The following is a 20,771-nucleotide window of genomic DNA, read 5'->3' as shown; positions in this document are numbered from 1 at the left end:
TCCTTAGCCTGCATTCACTGTTCTGAATACCGAAAACGATATGCCCAGAAATGTAATTCATTTTATTTTTCTTCACAATAAGCATCACGAGCTGTATCTAGTCTATATTTTATATTATATATTTGTACTGAAAACAAAACCATCCCCTGTGTTCACTGCAGCACTACTCACAAGAGCCACTACATGGAACAACGTAAGCGCCCTCGGACTGAGGACTGGATAAAGAAGCGGAGGCACTACGTGTACAAAGGGATATTACTCAGACATGAAAAATGATGAACTATTGCCATTGTGTGACGACAGGGATTTTTGAGGTTATCGTGCTAAGTGAAGTAAGTCAAAGACAAGAATCATGTGACTGCACCCATGCGTGTGACATGAAACAAAAAGCAACAAATAAAACAAACTCATAGATACAAGACAAAATTATGGTTGTTATCAGAGGGGAAGCAGTGTAGACGGGGATGAAAAGGGTAAAGGGGGTCAAATATAAGGTGACAGAAGGCGACTAGAATTTGGGGGGTGAGCACACAATGAAATATACAGATGATCTATTATAGAGGATTGTATGCCTGAAACTTATATAATGTTATTAACCAAGGTTAGCCCAATAAATTTAATTTCTAAAACCCATGAAATGCAGCTTTCAACTCAGTTTAAAGTTCAACTTTTAAAAAACTTTAAATTATTTTCTATTCACTGGAAAATTTTAAAGCTAAACTTAGATGTTTGCTAGACACTTAAGTTGCTTAAAATACAAGTGAAAACCATTACATCTACATATAATATACAAGCAATTGAGTATTTCCATGTTTAGTTGCTGTCTTCTAGCAAAAGTTATGGAGAAGTGGGGAATTAAAAATACCTCTGAGGACAAACTGTAGAACTTTTTCACTAACATTACTTGAGTCAAAGCATATTTCTAAGATTTGTAGCATAAAATATTCAAATGAGACTATTTTACAATCTAAGCTCCTTAGTCCTAGAAGGTACTTTAATTATTTTGCTTCAAGAGATCAGAATCAAAAATTAGCATGTTCAATTTATTAATCTTACAAGAAGGTAGGTATAGTGTATAAAATTTTAAAGAGAGCATTTAACCATTTGTATCATCATACTCTTACAATTTGCAATGCAATTCAAGAAACATATATGTTTCAAATTTATGTTAAAAATTCAAAAGTGTAAATAGAAAATACCCTGTATTTTGCTGTGTATAACGCGCTCCCATGTATAATACGCACACACATTTTTGTGCACATCGTACACAGGATTCTTATGCCCATTATTATACCCAAGTATAATGCGTATTCTTATTTTTCCCTCAAAAATTTGGGCAAAAAAGTGTGCATTATACATTGCAAAACATGGTAGCTTCTTAATCTTAAAATATTGTATTTATATAAATTCAAATATACCTGTAGCTAATAAAATCACTTACATTAATTGCTTTCCTGAAAGCTCACTTCAAAATGAATAAATATAAGAGTAAATATTTTTTAGAAGTAGTTGAGGGAAATGAAATATCTACAAAGATCCATAACTGTACCCATATTGGTTTTTCCCTTGCCCCATTGCTTTGAATTCATAAATGATAAAATACAAAATTAAATTACTCTGTTCTTCATCTGGCCTTAATCATATCCAAAGCCGTTTATCTAAATCTAGGCCTTTATAGAATACCACTGGTCAAATCCTAAAGGTATCACTTTACCTGACTGCAGAATTTCCCCAGGCTCCATGCTTGTCTGTGAGAATGTTGATAATTTTCTGGATTAGCTGAGTTGCTGTCACATGGTCTCGATATTTAGCCGCTCTTATCAAATGATCACACATCTTCTCATCTTCTCGCTTGTCTGCAGAATACTGGGCACAGAGTGACTTGAATAGAAAAAAGAAACACCTATTAACCCTATAAAAACATGGAAGAAAACTTTAAAATGCATCGTGAAATAATTCCTAATATGAATTGAATGAACCAAACATTTTTTTCTTTATTTCTTATTGTTTAAGGCCCAGGGTTGTCCAACCTTTTGGCATCCTGGGCCACACTGGCGGAAGAGTTGTCTTGGGCCACACATTAAATATACTGTAACATATAATCACAAAAAAATCTCATACTGTCTTAAGTAAATTTCTGATTTTGTGTTGGGCCACATTCATAGCCAGCCTGGGCTGCATGTGCCCTCGGGTCGGACACCCCTGGTTACGCTATTACAACTGTTTCCACATTTCCCCTCTTCGCCCACCCAAACATTTCAAGTTACTTTTATATTCTTCATTAACTGAATTAACTGAGATTTAATGACATACTATCAGTTCAATACCCCAAGAATTTTTTTCTCTGAATTCATTCATAAAATATACTCAGAAGCGGTTAATAGTTTAGTAGAGACCTGAATAATCAGAAGTAGCTAATCAGGGGAAGATGCACAGGGCCCACATTACCAGCAGCAGAAAGGGGGCTCCAAGCACTCCAGGCAAAGTGAACAGGAGGAAGGAGGACATGAGTTTGGAGTTAGGCAGCTGCATCATTTAGTACTGTGTGGTTGTGCCAAGGAGTTCAGATTTTATTCTAATGCAACGTGATGCCAGCAGAATGTTTTAAGCAGTGGAGTGATTCAATTACTTTATATATTAAAATGATCACTACAGATGCCATCTAGAGAATGGAATATAGCGGGATGAGAGAAGATAAGTAGGGACGCCAGGTACAAGGCCACAGCAGGGTCCAGGAGGGAGCCTACAGTGGCGTGCAGTAGTAAACTGAGCTAGTTATCAACACCTTTAGAAAATGCCAAAAACACTATAGACTTTTAAACTCTAATTATGCAAAATGAACCAGAAGCACTGGTGTCACCTAGAAACTTATGAAAAATTCAGCGCTTTAAGTCCTCCTCCATACCTACAAAATTGGAATCTGGGTTTTTATAAGCTCCCAGGTTGATTTACACATGAAGTTCGTAAAATCCTGCCTTTGATATCATCAGTTTTGCCAGAAAAATTGTAGGATTCTTCAGCAATAATCAAATGCAGTACAATCACCAGTTTCTAAGATGTTTCTTTCTTTTCTTCTGGAGTTCACATACTTGTGGTATCATGTTTATAATGCTCTACTACCTAGTTACTTAATTCCTTAAAATACAAAAGGCAAAGAATAACAGATCATTGATTCTTGATTCTATTCACAGTCTCTCAGGCTCCACCCCTCCAAATGCAAGCTCACATACACACGTATACACAGCCTAAGACAGGCAACACAAATTCGATGTTGGAACAAATACTGCTAGTTTAGGTATGTGATATACACTGTAACCGCCTGTCTTTCCTGCAGAATACCAGTTACACCTAGACAGAGTGCTGCCACACACCACCCCCAACACAGCCCCAGCAGCACCAGCCCGCCAAAATCTTCCTGAACCAAGGAAAGTGCAACCGTGCCCACACCGACACACCGGCTCAGGGAAGGCACTTGGTCTAAATGGTGCATTAAAAGAAATGGTCAGGTTTTGTTGGTACCTCCTTCCTCACTCTTCAGGTATAAAAGAGGAAGTCCATAATTCCAGAAGTGTTGAAAGCTCTTTCTGTATTACAGGAGAAGAGAGCCTGAATATGAAGCCAAAACCCAAAGGGATCCGAGCCAGGAGAATTACACAAATACAAAGCTTATTCCAAATGAAATCATGAACTTCTGGATCAAAGACAAGCCTACCTAAGCCTAACATAGAATAGTTAGACATTCTATGACACTATTTTTTAAACTGTTTATGAGAACCTGTAAGCTCCTGTTCATTCACTGTGGCCAGCATGAATTAGGTTTTGTGTCCCTAACACAAAAAGCAACTCAACTGATTCAGTATTTACATACATGTACAAAAAATCAAATACCTCTTAGTCTTGCTAAACACTTGGCTTAAGAGACCAAAGACTGAATAATCCTGATAGCCTTTGCTCTGGAGAATCCCTATGCCAATTAGACTGGGGTGAGGGAAGTAGTAATGGAAGTATGTATCATTGACATTAAATCACTGAAGTTCAAAATTAATTTTAACAGGAGGGCTTATAAAACATAAGAGGATTATATAAAACACTACAAAGAAGACAAAAAAATGGAAGATTTTGAGAATGGAAGGAAAATTCTTGGATGAAAATAAAGAGAACCTTAAAGCAAAGGCATGGCAGAAAAACATGGATCAATTTAAAGGGAGACACAGTATAGTTTGACCCAAGTACAAAATACAAATAAAAAAATGTAGAAGAGCCCTGGCTGGTGTGGCTCAGTTGCCTGAGGCACCCTCCCGTAAACAAAAGGCCGTGGGTTAAATTCCAGGTCAGGGCACAAGCCTAGGCTGTGAGTTCTGTCCCCAGTCGGGGCACATACAAGAGGCAACCAATCAATGTTTCTCTCTCTTATCAATGTTTTTCTCCCTCTTTCTCTCCCTCCCTTCAGCTCGCTCTAAAATCAATAAGCATGTCCTTGAGGATAAAAAAAAAAAGAAATTCTTAAATGCATAATGAGTATTAAAAACTGCCCCTAAGAATCAAAGTACCATTTATAGAAAAATGTAGAAGAGGTACCTCAAAAACACCAGAATTATCTGCAGGAGGGCAGACCCCTTGCTGTACAGGCTTCCCCTGTTAGGTGAAAATGTTCTAGGAACACATCAGTGTCACTGGACCAGCTGGTGGTGTTGTGAGAGGCTGCGTTCAGCTTCAGTCAATTTATTTGAAGACTCACTCTTTCAATGTCTGTCCATTTCATGATGGGTGATTTACAAGCACACATGCACACACCGTGCTCGGTGTTTAGCAGTTTTTGACCAATAAACAGCATGAACCCCATGCCCCTCCCTCCCTATTCACCAGATCTCACCGCAAACAACTTTCTTTCTTTCCCTGAATAAAAAAAGTTCTCAAAGGGGAACGTTTTGCAGATGTGGAAGAGGTAAAACAAACAAACAAAAAACAGAAGCACTAAAAGGCATCAAAATTGATAAATTCAAAAACTGTTTTGAGCAGTAGAAAAACATCTCGATAGGAGTACTGCATTAAATGGAAAGTACTTTGAAGGTGACTGAAGTTTAAACGTAAAAACAAAGGCAAAATTTTTTATAAGTGAATTCCAAGTTTTTTGGGGCCTCCTCTCATATAATACGCAGGGGTGGGCAAAAGTAAGTTTACAGTTGTTCATATGGAAATGATACAAATAATAATAAATAATAAGACAAGAATAAATGATATATTCATCATAACTGTAAACCTACTCTTGAATAAATATTAAGACTGGGAGGCAAAAAAAAAAAATCAGATTCAAGTATCATTCTTGGTAATATCTCCTGTCAGACTTGGGCATCTAACTCACTTCAACTCTCCTGTCTAACCATCCTCATCTGTAAAATGAAAGGATTATAATGGCTCTAAAAATTGAACAATTAGAAATTTTGGGCAACCTCTGAGAGCATAGTTTTTAAAAACATTAGTAAATGAAAACTAGTACTTGTATCTAAACCATCACGTGGAGAAAATAAATCATGTTGGGAACTAGGTTAATTTACAAGAATTTAAGGGTAGTTGTCATGTGTGACATTAAAAGACTGAGCCAAATAAACCACAGGGTAGCTCATCTTACCAAAAATATAATTTAAGCAAGTAAAAGAAAATGACTAACAAACACCTAAAGGAACAGTAGTTTAAGTGAAGATAACTAGTGATTTATTACATGGAACAAAAATGTCAACTACTATGTAATATTTTCAGAGATTTATTAAACAACTAGGCAGCACTTCAGAGGTTACATCATATCTAATCCAACCATATCCTGAAACAAATAGGACACATTGGCTGACAACTGTAGAATTTTTGTATCTGCAACATTACCTGCTGTATCCGTAATCTAACATCATTAGAGAAAACTGAACTAGTGATAGAAATTAGAAAACCACTGGCTTCTATGCTCCCCTAAAATGCCATATATGTTCATATTAAAAATTAAGAGAATTACATAAATGCCTTATATAATAGCCTATTACATTAAGAATAATTTAATTTTTTCAAGTTACTGTTGTAAACATTTGGTAAGTTGTTAAAATTTGCTTGAAAAGGCATAATCCTAGAAAGAGTCCATGGTAAGCTAAATAGTAAAATGGTTTAAAGTGTTCTTTAATGGATTCTCCTTTACAATTTAAACAGCAACTTTTCATATCTGACATAAAATCTATAGATATAAATCACATTAAAGTGCTATTCTTTTCCGATTATCAATCTCTGTCTCATTGTGGAATATGAGAGTCACATCTGACCTTAAAACATGATAAAAGAAAAACAAGAATGTTTTGTAAAGATATAATGAACTCGTATCTATTTTTTAAAATATCTTTAAGATGTAATTTGAACATGTTCTTATTAAAAACCAATGACATATTCTATTGTGATATATCATGCAAAGTCCAGTACAGATCAGGAATGTCTGCTTCAAGGTCAAATACATGTTACTTATTGTACTACTGGTGGGTAATATATTTGTGTATGTGTGTGTGCTTATGTTTAAAGGTTGAATAGAGGTATTCCAAGAAAACCTACCAAAAGGTACCATGTATTAATAATATCAAGGGTCAGGTCTAATACTTTCATTCAATTTTACTTCATATCAAACTTTTCTGTTTTCCTGTTTTAAGCAACATATAAACTAACAGGACATCACAACAATGACCACAAAAATATCTGAACCTAAATAGAAATGAAACAGGCATCTTGGGAACTAACAATTAAAATGCATTTGATTATTGATAAAGAAACCTAAGGTTTATTACTAAAGCATTAATAAATAAAGATAACATAAATATACCTACTTCTTAAAAGAAATTCACTTACTTGCAGGGAAAATATAAGGAAATAATCAAAAGGAGAAACAATTTAGACTGGCAATTTATAACAAGTGACTATTCTAGTTCTTTAAATGTAAATAAAGAAATAAAGGCAATATCACATTTAGTCTTCTCTTCCACATGCTATGTCACTACCTAACTTTAGTATTTGTCTTTTGCATTGTTAAGGAGACGTGAACTTAAAATTAAGCAGGTTCCTCGCCCTGGCCAATGTGACCCATTCGTTGGAGCGTCATCCCATAACTAAAGGGTTCTTGTTTCAATTCCTGATCAGGGCACATGCCTAGGGTCAGTCCCCAGCGCAGTGGCATACAACCTCCAGTACCCGCACATGCGGGAGGCCACCAATCAAAGCTTCTCTCTCGCATCAATGTTTCTTTCTCCCTTCCTCTCTCTAAAATGCAGTGAAAAAATATCCTCAGGTGAGGATTAAAAGGAAAAAAATCAAGCAGATTCCTCCAGTGTCCTCCTGTCACCTCTAATCATCCTTCTCGGTGATCGTGATATCAATAGACAGCTTGTCCAGACCCCTGGAAAAGGCCACTTAGGGTGTGGCATGCAGCCAGACAATACCTTCCTGAACTGCCCAAGGCCATGGCCAGGGAACTGAGTTTCGCAGAACTCCGTGGATGGCGCTGTTGTCCAGGTAACCAAGCGCATGCACCCTGTCCCAGGCAAGATGGCAGCGGAAGGCTGTTCTTACACGGAGTACATGGCAAGCCTTGCAAGAGAGCTGGGTGAGGGATAAAAAGCCCTCCTACCCCCTTCCAGTATCAGACTGGGGATGGGACGAGGGGAAGGCAGGCGGCCGCACAATACAAGCTAAAATGCCAGCACACAGAGGTGCCAGACCAAAGAGGCCTGCCAGTCTAGCCTGGAGAGCCACCCAAAGCGCACAGAAGTTTAGAAACTTAACTGGTCATTCTGAGAAAGCCCCAGTCCAGCCTATATCCAAAACTAATATAAACCCAGGGGAACAAAGAAATCTCTCTCTTGCATGTGCCTGCGGCTCAGGACCTGCACTAGGAAGGCACACCAACCTGTCCTCTCCAAGGGCCACATGACCTTAACCAACACGTGGCTGAGGGCCACAGACTCCAGGAGGGAGTCTCTTCTCTCTCCCTCTCTCTCCCTCTCTCCCTCCCTCCCTCTCTCTCTTTCTCTCTCTCTGTCCTGGTGTGGTATGTGCCGTGCCTTTGCCTGCACGGGGCCTCGTGACCCTAGAAACCACATGGCTAATGGTGGAGCCAGCTCCACACACAGCCTCCGAGGGGAGCCTGAAGGACGGTAGCTGGGAACAAGCTAAGCTCCTGGATGGCCACATGGCAGCCACCTCGGGATGCAAAGGATAGAATTCCAGGCACTGCCTTTGATTTTGGTCTTGCTGAAGACAGCTAGGTTTTATCTGGGCACAGTTTTGTGAAATTTATCTTTACAAAATCATATACCCTCTTATCTACTATTATCAATTTGAGCCTAACTCTCAAATTTTTCATATCAGACCCAGTTGTTTTCCTAAACTATTCCCACACATCTATCTGTAGGATAATCTCTAATCATACAGAAAACACGTAACGTTAAATGTGTACAAAATTCAAGTCGCCATCTTTACCCCAAACATGCTATTACACCTCAAAGGGTGAGCTTTTTACTTTTATCATCGGTGACTTCCAATTTCCCTCACTTCATACACCATCGTTCAATTTTAGCAAAGCCTCTACATCACTTATCACTGCCCTTATACAGAGCTTCTGTAGTTCAAAACTCAGCTTTTGACTGTCCCCTTATGCAATAATCTTTAACTGTCCCCTTATGGACAGTCCCAGAATCATTTCTAGAAGAATTTATTTTGGTATAAACACAGATATATTTACATTTATATACGCAATTCCTTTAAAAAAGCACATGATTGTCTAAAATATTTAACAATTAAGACTAAATTTTACCAGCTAGAACTTGTGTCTACAAGTCATTGATGTGGTAGACTATCCTTCAAAATGCTTACCTATGCATCCTATATGCCAGATACACTCAGATTATATGCTACTCCTCAATCATCCTCAAGACATTTACAAAGGCCAAGAGATATATTTTTCCCATAGCTTTTCCAAGTGCAACAAGATTAAACATGGCTATTGAAAATGTAAAATGGTAATTTGAAGGACAAACTACTGGAGAAGAGGAAGTTATGCAAAGAGATGTATAAATCTGGAAGTCTTTTTGATTTTTCATCTAAATATTTAATGTGAAATAATCATACCTGAGTTCAAAAATAATTGGAAATTAAATAATTTGTATTGAAATAAGTTATGGATTAAGATAAGATCACAAATAAAATTAGAAATATTTGTGGAAATTAGTTAAAGCAGCATTTAAAGGAAAACTTACAGCCTTAAAGACTGTCCTGGAAAATATTAAATATTTTAGGAAGAAATGACACAAATCTTAAACTCATTCAGATAATAGACACTACAGAATACACTGCAACTAATTTTACATTTCAGGAAAAGAAAACTAAAAACCAATATAATTTGTGTAACTAAACACAAAACTCCTTAAGAAAAAACTCACATTGAACTGTATAAAAAGTGGGTTGTACATCATGAGAAATGAAGTTTTTCTATGGAGTGCAAAGTTAACTTACTGTTTTAGTATCAACCAACATAATTTACCATATTAAAAAAATGAAAAAAAATATACCATCACCTCAAATAAATGTTCAAAAACAATTTTATAATATGAAAACCCTTTCATGATAATGGGGTGGGGGGGGGGGGAGAAACATACTCTACAAACTAGGAATTGAAAGAGACTTCCAGAACTTTAGGAAGGGCATCTGTGAAAATCATCCAGCTAAAACTGGGGATAAAACAACTTTGTTCTCTTAGAAATTCCATTCAATACTATAAACTGTTGTCCTAACCATTTCAATGAGGCAGCAAAAAGAAATAAAAAGTTTGAAAAGGAAGGAATAATGGGGTCTTCATTTGCAGTCATGTTCACGTATATAATAATTTTAAGACTTCTAAGGGCAAAACCTACTAAATCCTATGAGTTCACAGGTTTCTTGAATACAACAAATTCCTAAAAATTAATCTGTGGTTCTATATACTGTCAATAACCAACTAGAAAATTAAGGTAAAAAAATATCATTTACATGTGCATTATAAACATGAAATACTTAGCAATATATGAAAAATATACTTATCTATATAATGAAAACTACAAAACATTGCTGAAAGACATTAAATACTAAATAAGTGGAGAAATATACAATGTTTATAGAATTTGACACTCAATATTGTTAAAATATCTACTTTCTTCAAATTGGTTTTACAAGTTTAACGCAAAAGTAATTAAAATGTTAGCAGGCTTTTTTATGGCTGCTGACAAGCTGATTATAAAATGTCTATGCACAAATGAAAACAATATTAGCAAGACAATTTTCTAAAAAAATATTGCAGGACTTTATACTATTTGAATCATACTACACAATTAGAAATTAACAGAGTTTTTAGGTTATTAAGTGAAGAAAGAATATCTTTCAACAAATGGTGCCAAAACATCTGGCTACCCACAGGAATAAAACAACAAAGAAATTTGCCTTTTGCCATATACCAATTGTTTAATTCATAATGAATCAAAGGCTTATACATTAAAATTAAAACCATAACACACTGGAAAAAAAAAGAAAAACAATCTAATGACCTTAGGGTAGGCAGGGAATTCTCGAACTAGAGATCATAAAAGGAACCATAAAATAAAGTCAGCCCTGGTCAGTGTGGATCAGTTGGTTGGATCATCATCCCGTAAACTGAAACCTCACAGGTTCGATTCCAGATCAGGGCACATGCCTAGGTTGCCAGTTCTTCCCAGCTGGGGCACGCATAAGAGGCAACTGATCAATGTTTCTCATCCTATCTCCCTCCCTTCCCCTCTTTCTAAAATCAATAAGCTTATCCTCAGGTGAGCATTAAAAAAAATAACAACCATTAAAAAATTGAAAAATTGGACACAATCAAAATTTATAAAATCTGCTCTTTAAAAGGTAATTTGGAAAATGAAAAGGTAAGCCACAAATTGAAAAGAAAAAAAATAATCACCATACATGTAACTGACAAACAGTTTCCTTACAGGATATATAAAGAAACCTTACAACTCAGTAAGACAAACAAACCAACTTAAAATAATGGGCAAAAGATTTGAACAGACACTTCACAAAGTATATACAAATGACTAATAAGTACACAAGACAAAAACTGAAATTAAAACCACAAAACACTATCAACTATATACCTACTAAAAGGCTGTAACTACAAAGACTGACAATACCAAATATTGGCAAGGATATAAAGCAAATGTAATTGTCATACCTACTTCGCTGGTTGGAGTATAAAATCTATAGCTATTTAAGGAAATTATCTGGCAGTTTCTTGTAAGCTTAAATGTGTACTTACAACAGCACCTAGCAATTCCACTCCTAAATATTTCCTCAAAAAAAAAATATAATTACACAAAATTATATTATATGAAATGCCCATAGTTCTTTTAGTCTTAGAGCCAAACAAGGGAAATACCCAACATATACCTATAAACAAGTGAATGAACAGTTATATGACTCAGCAATAAATCATAAAAAAATGAGTGATACACAAAACAATGATGAATATTAAAAATCTATACTAATTAAAAGAATCCAGACATTAGAGTACCTACTATAGAATTCTATTTGTATGAGATTGTATATTATGCAAAACTACCTATAATAACAGAAGTAAGATGAGCAGTTGCCTAAGGCTGGGTGTATGTATGTGTGGAGAAACTGACCACAATGAATCACAAGGGAATTCTCTGAGATGATAGAAACTGCCTAGATCTTGATTATAACAATTGCACCGGTGTACACACTTGTCAAAACTCATCAAACTGTATATTTAATTGGGTGTATCTTATTATCTCAATGAAGTTTATTTAAAATAAGTTTTTAGAAATTGAATAGACAAGGTAATGACAGGATAGAAAGTAGTTAAAATACTCATGTGCAAAAATAAGCTCATAAACCAAATAGGTAAATACCTTCCTCAAATCAATAGAGGACAGATAACCAATAAAACACTAGATAAGAAACAAACAAGTACTTCACAAAAGTAAAAAATAGATAATATATAACAAACAGAAGAAAAGATGTCAGCTTCATATGTAAATAAAATCCAAAATAAAAACACAAGGAGGTAACACTACACAACTAACAATACTAAAATAAAAATCACTAATCAATTGTTGATGAGACTGTGAATTAAGGGGAACAGCTATGTACTGATGTTAGAAGTTGTTCACACTGTTGCAAACCAGTATGGCAGTACCTATTAAAAATAAAAACATGAATATTTTATGTCAAGCAATTCCACTCTATCAAAATGCATGAACACATATACCACAAGACTGACTCGTAAAATGGTCAAAACAGCATTACCCAGAACAGTTAAAAACTGAAAACAACCTAACTGCCAATCAACAGAAGAGATCATGAAAAATGAATAGTTTACCCATGTAATAATAGAAAACTATTATACAGCATTTAAAATAAAATAGGAAAATTTAACAAACTGAATGTTTCACAAACATAATGTTGAACTAAAAATATCGAGTTAAAACACATTTTATTACTCCATTTATATTAAAGTTCAAAATTTGGTTTAAAAAACTATAATGCTAAAAACACTTAAATATTTAAAAGAAACAAAAACATGTCATTCCATAAAATCAGAACAGTATTACACTATTTAGCTTAATGAAGCAAAAATCGGTTTTGATAAGAAATTCTTAGTGGGCTTCTCACAACCATTGTCTTTACATATCAACAGAGGAAGGTAAATTAATCATGTTAAATGCACAGTGTTTCTAGAATTAAGGTTCAGCCTGTTTTATGAGAAATAGATTATTAGGCAAATTTTCATTAACTTTGTATAATAAAAATGAATTTCAGTTAAACATTTCAAAGCTAAAATCTTTAAAAATATTATGTAGGCCCTTCTAATTTAGGAATATTTAATTTAACTAAGGAATTAATGTATATTGTTTCAAACTTTTTAAAAAACATACATGTTTTAAAAACAAATCATAAAGTAAATACTTATATAAAAGAAAAGAAAGTCCTCTCTTCTACCTCCTCTGTTTGGCCAGCAGTTTTCGAAGGGGCAGTGGGGGTGGGGGGCAGTGGCTATTAACAGTGAAGCACAGCCCTACGTACAGTAAGTGGAATCAAACTACACGGCATTCCATATCAGGACATCCAGTTCTGCCATCTTTCTTTTTCATGGCTAAAGGGTATTTTATTTTTAATTAACTAAACACTCTTTATGATAAACCCTAGATGTACTACCTTACCTCCCAATTTGTTAGAAGTCACACTATAAATTGTCTAATTAGAAGCCACTTGAAAGGGAAATCACCGAAGGGACAGAAAATTAAGCAACTTTTCAGTATTTCATTTTTGGAGGTCTTTGCACTTAATCCCTCTCACTCAAGATTTAAAGTCGAATCGGGGGGAAAAAATGGTTATCCACAGAAATCTTGCAAAGACTCCTGAAAAACAGACTTAGAAAAATGAAAGCTTAAAAACCTCAATAGCAAACGAAAGTCAACCAATGACAACGTGTGACAGCCACCTTTAATTCTGAAATGATTCTTCTGTCATCCAACGACTCAAAGTATTGATTTCTCTCAGCATGAAAAAGCCTAAGCCAATGAAACAGCTATAGCATCATCCCATCCGATAATAGCATTCAAGGTTAAAACAGGCAGAACACTTATCAAAACAAAGTATCTCTCCCATTTCTTATTGTTTTAATGGACTGGATGCAATGTGTTAGGTTCTTATCTCTACAAACTGCAGTCTTCAAACAATCTTTTAAAATAATTTGAAAAATAATATAGGTTCCAATTTTTTACCTTAGGCTTTTGATAATAAAAAAAAAAACTTGTTTTAAAATGCTTTTAGATGATATTTGAGAAAGCAAGACAACACTAAGAAGCTACAGTTTCTACTTATGTGTCAAGTCCACACACAATTTTATGTTTTTACTCTTTCTTTAGAGTTGCTTATTAACGATAAACACAACACAAACTTCTTAGGTAAATACCAAAAGCTGATTTCTTCAACAACGCCTGCATACATCATATATCAATCAGTTTGGTAAATAAAGTAAAATGTGCTTAGTACCTCTGATCAATAAAATTAACCTGAAACTTAAACAACTGGTAGGGTTAAACCCTAATAATTATATTTTTAGAAATCATAATATAGCACAATAATATATCTCCATATAACACAGTATATAGTATATAGTAATTATACCCATACACAGAGAGGGAGAGAAAAAAATTAATAAGTTTTAATTTCTTAAGCTTTACTTTTTGTTAATCTGCAAAAGAGCTGGATGATCTTGAGCAAATCCTATCATCTTTTAACTCAACAAATCTACTTTACCACTAGATTTTTTAAGCATACAAAACTAGGGTCTCTTGTTTTGGGCTATTATGACTAAATACGTATACCATTTATAAATAGATTAGGTCTTACGCTTAAATTCAAAATAAAAGTAGTTTGACAACAGAAAACAAAAACCAAAAACAACAAAGTGATTACTTCATTCTTATGAAAACCATAAGGCACACTGTGGCAAAGAGCACCGACTCTAGAAACAGACAACCAGCGTTTAAATCTAGGCTGTGACCCACTCATACTTGTGCAAGTTATTTAAAACCCCTGCGCCTCAATATTGTCATATAAAAAAGGATATAACGTGATATGCTTCTCAGAAATATCAGAAAAGAATAGACATGAAACAATTCGAACATTACCAGGCACATGGCGGTGACACCTAAGGCCCATCACAGGCTTACTCAGGTGCAAACACCCCTCCGTCAGGAAGCACACAGCCCCCTTCCTCCACCATTCAGTGTTGAGAGACGGGGGGGGGGGGTAAAAATAATGATAGTAGGAGATGCTGCTAAAAGAGACGTATCTTGTGTATGTGGGAGAAGTGAAAAAGAACTATGTAGAATCAGAGAGAGTTACACAGAGAATTAAAGACTAAGTAACAACCAAGAACAAATGGCTCGTTTCAGATGAAAAAAACATTAAAATAGCACACTAAAAAGGCAAAAAAAGAAAAAAAAGCTGAAACAGCAAGCTCAAATAAATACCTTTTATAAAGTAAAGATAAGAATAACAGAATAAGACATGTAATTCCCAAAGCCCTTTCTTTTTAAATATCCTGACTGTGCTTGTTTTTATTTCCTCTGGGTGCCTAATATATTGCTAATCATCTCCTCCATAAAAAAATTATTCTTCAAAGGTTCGTATAAATCATTTAACATATAAATAGTTGATTATATTTATATTGCTTAGCTGAATATTGTTATATTGCTGGAGCTTCTTTAATTATTATTCAAATATAGCAACAGACTAATTCAAAATAACACATCGGAGTATCGACTGGCTTTTGGGTCCTGCTTCTCAAAATATCTGTTAACAAAGAACAAATTTTTGATTTTACTTTTTAAAATACACTGAATACTGATACTTTTTGAAATAATCTGATATTGCCAGACATTCAAGCTATGAAAGATTTTAAATACGTATTCAACCTGTAGTTATCTTTATGGACTAATAACAAGCAGCTTGGTCAACTGACCACATTTAAGTAGCGCTAGTATAATTGGTAAATAGAAGGGAACTATTTTTATCAGCTGAAACACTGCCATCTTGCTCTCTATGATAAAATACTTGATTTTTAATCTTATATTCACAACTGTACTAATAAACCATAACAGAAGCAATATCCTAATTTCATTAAAGCAAATTCTAAATGATAATTTAAGTATTGTATGAAATACACTATGAGAATTTTAAATATCCTTAGTTTAACTATATTTTAAAATTCATTAAGAAAAGGCAATTTTTACAGTGATGCATGATTTGGTCAACTGTTAGCTATGACATATCATAAACTGAAATCTATAAGGAATATTTTCAGACCTTTTCATGGAAAAGATTTTTTTTAATAGCATTAAGATAGCCAGTCTCCTATCAAGAATATATTTTATATTATTAGGATATACTTAGAAGATAATGAAGAAAAAAGTATTTTTCAGTTTAGAAATAATTTGGTCAGTGCTGCTCACAGGTAGGAGTTAAATTTTACGTATGTTATACTTCCTTTTCTATCCTAACTTCCCATCTTTAATGGAGTGCCTAGTAATATAGCTCTGTTATTTGAAGCTAGAGAAGCATCACATGTAATTTTCAAACAAAGGCAGAAATATCAGCTCGTGTAAAAGTGGTCTTCCTTTGCCCCAACAATGATAGCTCTTTTAGTTTCACAAATAACTCTAAAAATTATTACACTATTACATGTGTGTTGTTTACATGCACTGTGTATAGGTATGTTTATGGCATATGATCTGTTCAAAAGTTACCCATAAAAGACAGAACAAAAAGTGCTGTGAGCTCAACTTTTAATCTGGCCATTATCAAAAACTAAAATAGAAAATGAGACAAGTTAAAACACATTCTGGAAGAATCTCTAATAATAGTGCATTCCAGATTGAATACATCAGTCACTGGAAATATACTGAGAAGTATAACCACTGCATCATCCAGGTATAGAATATATACCAGAACATACATGGCAGACTGGGGTGGGAATTTCCCTTGAGGAATTAAGGAATCCCGTTGTCATTTAAACTGAGAAAGGCAAACCTGGAACTAAGAAAGAACCAATATTCTTTCCTCTCTGAGGGTGGAAGCAGGTGGACCTGGACTTCAATAAGAATGGAAGTGGTTAAAGGAGCTCTCTGTGTCAGGGAGCTGAACTAGCCCCTGCAATATGGCAAAGGGACAAGGGCTATAGAGAAAGAGGTCAAGAAAGGGTCAAGTGAAAACCTCCCATACAGAATCATGACCTACGATATCCAGTATTGAATTTTATTTTTTTTTCTGCATTATTATGCCCTCTACCATTATTGGAAAAGCTACTTGTATGGTGGTAAGAAGTAGGTTCCTGAGCTCTGATACAGCAATAGTCTGGGCCCTATGGTAGAGGGAAGAGTCCCGGGTGAACCGTGGGATGGAGGTATAAGCATTCTTTGGAAATTAACAGAGATTACTTAAATGGAGAAATTAATACTCTCAGTTTTATATAAGCAATAATTGCTGCATTATTGAATACAATATGGAGTCACAGTAGCAGGCAGTCTGTCAAATCCCATCTACTCTTCACAAAATTTCTGTAAGCAAGCACCATTACTATCATGATTTTAAGATGAGGCAAAAGAGGAGAATTTCAAGTAATGCGATGCTCAAGATGATACAACAAAAGATCCTGTTACATGAAGCAAGAAATGCCAGCTGTTCAAACTGGATGCAGAAAAGGAAGAGACGCTGGAGACCTAACTGTGAACATCTGTTGATACTGGAGCGCTTCAAAGAATTTCACAAAGTTAATCTATGTTTTACAGAATACAATAAAGCCTTTGACTGTGTCAATCATGAGAAGCTACCACTTGATTTTTCTAATACATAATCTGTATTGTAAACAGGAAGCCACTCTTGGGACAGAATAGGAAGAGAGAGAATAATTTCCTACAGGCAAAGACGTCAGGCAAGGGTGCATTTTATCTCATTTGTTTAATATGTGCCAAAAAACCCAAAAAACTTAACATACAAAAAACCAGGCTGGACTAAGAGGAAGAAAGAGTGAAAACTGGTCCAAGAAATATCAATAACTTAGATATACAGATGACACCATCTTACCGGCAAGAAAGTAACAATGTTTTGAAACGAATTCTGAGGACAGTGAAAGAACAAAGTGCCAAAGCAGGGTTGCATTTGACCATTAATAAGACAAAAATCACAGCAACAGAAAAAATTAAAGAGCTGTAACACAAACAATGAAGACACTTACATTGTTACAGACGTTGCTTACCTTGCTCAGTCAATTCCAGTGGAGACTGCAGTCGAGAAGAGAAGGATGAGACTCAAAAGGGCAGCAAGGGAGGAGTTAGGAAAGATCATCAAGAGCAAAGATGTACCCGGAGAGACCCAAATCACCCCCTTGTATTTCCAATTCCTATGTACAAATGTGAAAGGTGGACAATGAAGAAGACTGACTGAAGAAGACTCATTCATTTGCAATATGGTATTAGAGGAAGCTCTACAGGTACCTTGAACTGCCAGAAAGACAACCAAGTGGGTCTTAGAGCAAATTAAGCCCGAAAAAGGCCAAAAAATAAAAATTAAAAAAAAAAAAGACAAAACTAAAGCTGTCCTACTTCTGGCACATCATGAGAAAGCCGGGTTTTTTGGAAAAGACAATAATGATGAGAAAAATAGAAGGCAGCAGGGGAGGAGGAAGACCAACTATGAGATGCACTGACCCCATACAAGAAGCCCTGGGCATGAGTCTACAGGAGCTGAGCGGGACACCGTGGCATCACCCATTCATACAGTCACCAGGAGTCCGAGCTGACTGAACAGCATGTAACACACCATGGTGTTTTAGCTCACACAGCCAGTAAATGACAGAGTGAAGATTAATGCACAAGGTTATCTGACGGGACAGTCAGAACTATGCTAAACTGCACCATAGAAACCATGTGGTCTCATTGACTGGGTACTCAAACTAGACTGATTTGGACATTAAAAAGGACTAGAATACTCTTTTAGTTAACTATGCTAGCATTTTATCACGTTCATGATTATTTATCAACATCGTTTTTCTCTAAGGTAAAGGAAATGATCATGACAGAAAAGGTACAATTTCAAACATTATATTGTCAAGCTTACCATTTCACTATTCCTGTCCTATACATGGAGAAATATATATAAAGAAGTTCAGAAGGATGTCCAAAACCATAATGCTCACAAGAAAATAGCAAAGCTGGGATGAGAATTGTCATTCTAATACTCTGTTATGATGACTCAAGATTAATCAATCATCTCTTCAGAAATGACAATTGATTATGCAAATTGTACATCAAAAAAAGAATGTGACAAGACAATGGGGTGCATTAATCACCAGTGTAGACCCATCATGGAAAACAGAATGGTTTCATATTTAGCTTCAAAAAAGTTATCTTTAACTGTAACCATTCATTCCTCAGTTACTTTTTAAGATTAGATAGTCAAATATGAGCAAAAAGTCTAAGGGAAAAACATAAGTATAAAATAAAAAATGGAGGAGCAAAGAAGAAGAAAATACAAATAGAAAAGCATAAATGGGAAGTTTACTTAAAAATACTTTGCACTGCTTATAATTGCAAGTCCACTTTAAAAGCAATAAAAAACAGTATCATAATATTTCATTTACACGTCATTTCTACCACTAAATAAAAGACAAAATAGGGAATTCAATCAGTAATGGAAACATAAAATAAAAAACTGGACAAAGGTTTAAAACATTTTGTCATTCAACTAAATCTTAAATATCTCAGATTATTTTGCACTCCACTGATTTTACATGTACATAAGAACAAGTATGTAAAGTCAGTAGAAGAAAGTAAAATAAACAAAGAAAGTATGTTTAAGGTCTTGGAAGAATCGTCTACCAAAGTGAATGAAAGGGGATTTCAAAATTATCACATGGTGATTTACTCTAATAATTGATACTGCTATTTACTGCGCATCTTTCGGGCTACAATAAATAAATCATAAGCTCAAGGTTAACATTCTGGGATGTACTTGAATATGGAAGCAAGGAGTCCAAGCTCCACACCAGGTCCCCAGTCCACAGTTCCAGTGTCAAGAAGGTACGTACCCCCAACTTGTGGTTCCAAAAACCAGCTGGAGCCCCAAGCAGTTCCTCTTCAAGAAACCACACAAGGACTTGATACTCAGACTCACTTCCTCTGGGCTCCAGCACCAGGATATCAGCTTGAAAGGCACCGGGGGTATACAGGGAGAAACTGAAGTCTGGCATCAAAGCAAGCAGAAGCCATTGTCTCTTTTCTAAACCCTCCGCCCACAGAGCCTGTAAGCTGATGGCATATCTGAGACTCCATCAACCTGGCTAAAACTGTTTGACCTGCCTTGAAGATCCCCAGAGACTCTGCCTCACCCAGCTGCTGGGCCCACCCAAGCTGCTTTTCCATCTGAATGGCTGGTCTTGGCTCCTGCTTCGCAACTTCCCAAAGCCCGTCAAACAAGCACCAGCTGGCTTCAGTGAGCCCCAGGACCCACACTAGCAACAGCCAGCCTAGATTCACAGCTTGGCTTGGCCTGGGAATCTCCAAGCCCAGCACAAGTAGCAGCCATATCAGATTGCTTTAGAGCTCAGGCAGGGCCTGAGACCCACTCCAAGATACATCAAAATTAAAATGTCAAATTTTAATGTTAATAATATTTTGGTTTTAATATTAGTAATATTTTGATGTGGGAGGGGGGCCATGACCCATACGCATGACCCATGGCCATGAACAACGGTGAGGGGATGGCCTGAGGGAGTGGAGGGTGCTGGGTGGAGGGGGCAAAGGCAGAAATATCAGGACAACTGTGATACCATAATCAATAACATAATTTAAAGAAAAAAGGCAAAGTGTGTGTTCTCAGAAAGGGAAATAGAAAAGGCTCAAAGATAATCATATTCATAAAAAAACATAAGTTAAAACTACACTGAGAGATACGAATTAAAAAAAAGAAAGAAAGGAAATACAAATTAATCTACATACTGCCATGGATATTCTATGAGAATTACAAGTTAAAAGTTTAATAACATGTTCTATCAGAAAACATATGTTGCTGATGGGAATGTAAAAGATCTCCCAAAATTATTGTTTAAAAAGCAAAAAACAAAAGAGCATATATAACTTAGCATTTGTATAAAG

The 20,771-nt window shown here is 35.5% G+C and overlaps 1 protein-coding gene across 2 annotated transcripts in view; it reads right to left on the bottom strand.

Annotated features, from left to right (window-relative positions):
* The window catches only part of LRBA (LPS responsive beige-like anchor protein), a 520,386-nt gene that overhangs the window by 296,697 nt on the left and 202,918 nt on the right, over nucleotides 1-20,771 (bottom strand). For both annotated transcript variants that reach the window (XM_054562615.1, XM_054562626.1), the window contains exon 37: nucleotides 1,715-1,881. In XM_054562615.1, the coding sequence (XP_054418590.1) occupies nucleotides 1,715-1,881 (167 nt within the window). The remainder of the gene's footprint in view (nucleotides 1-1,714; nucleotides 1,882-20,771) is intronic.

Source organism: Pteronotus mesoamericanus, unplaced genomic scaffold (assembly GCF_021234165.1).
Source record: "Pteronotus mesoamericanus isolate MK-2021 breed Mesoamerican mustached bat unplaced genomic scaffold, CSHL_Meso_final contig_163, whole genome shotgun sequence".
NCBI lineage: Eukaryota > Metazoa > Chordata > Mammalia > Chiroptera > Mormoopidae > Pteronotus > Pteronotus mesoamericanus.
The sequence above is the reverse complement of the archived record's forward strand: the minus strand, read 5'-3'. Positions and strand labels throughout refer to the sequence as shown.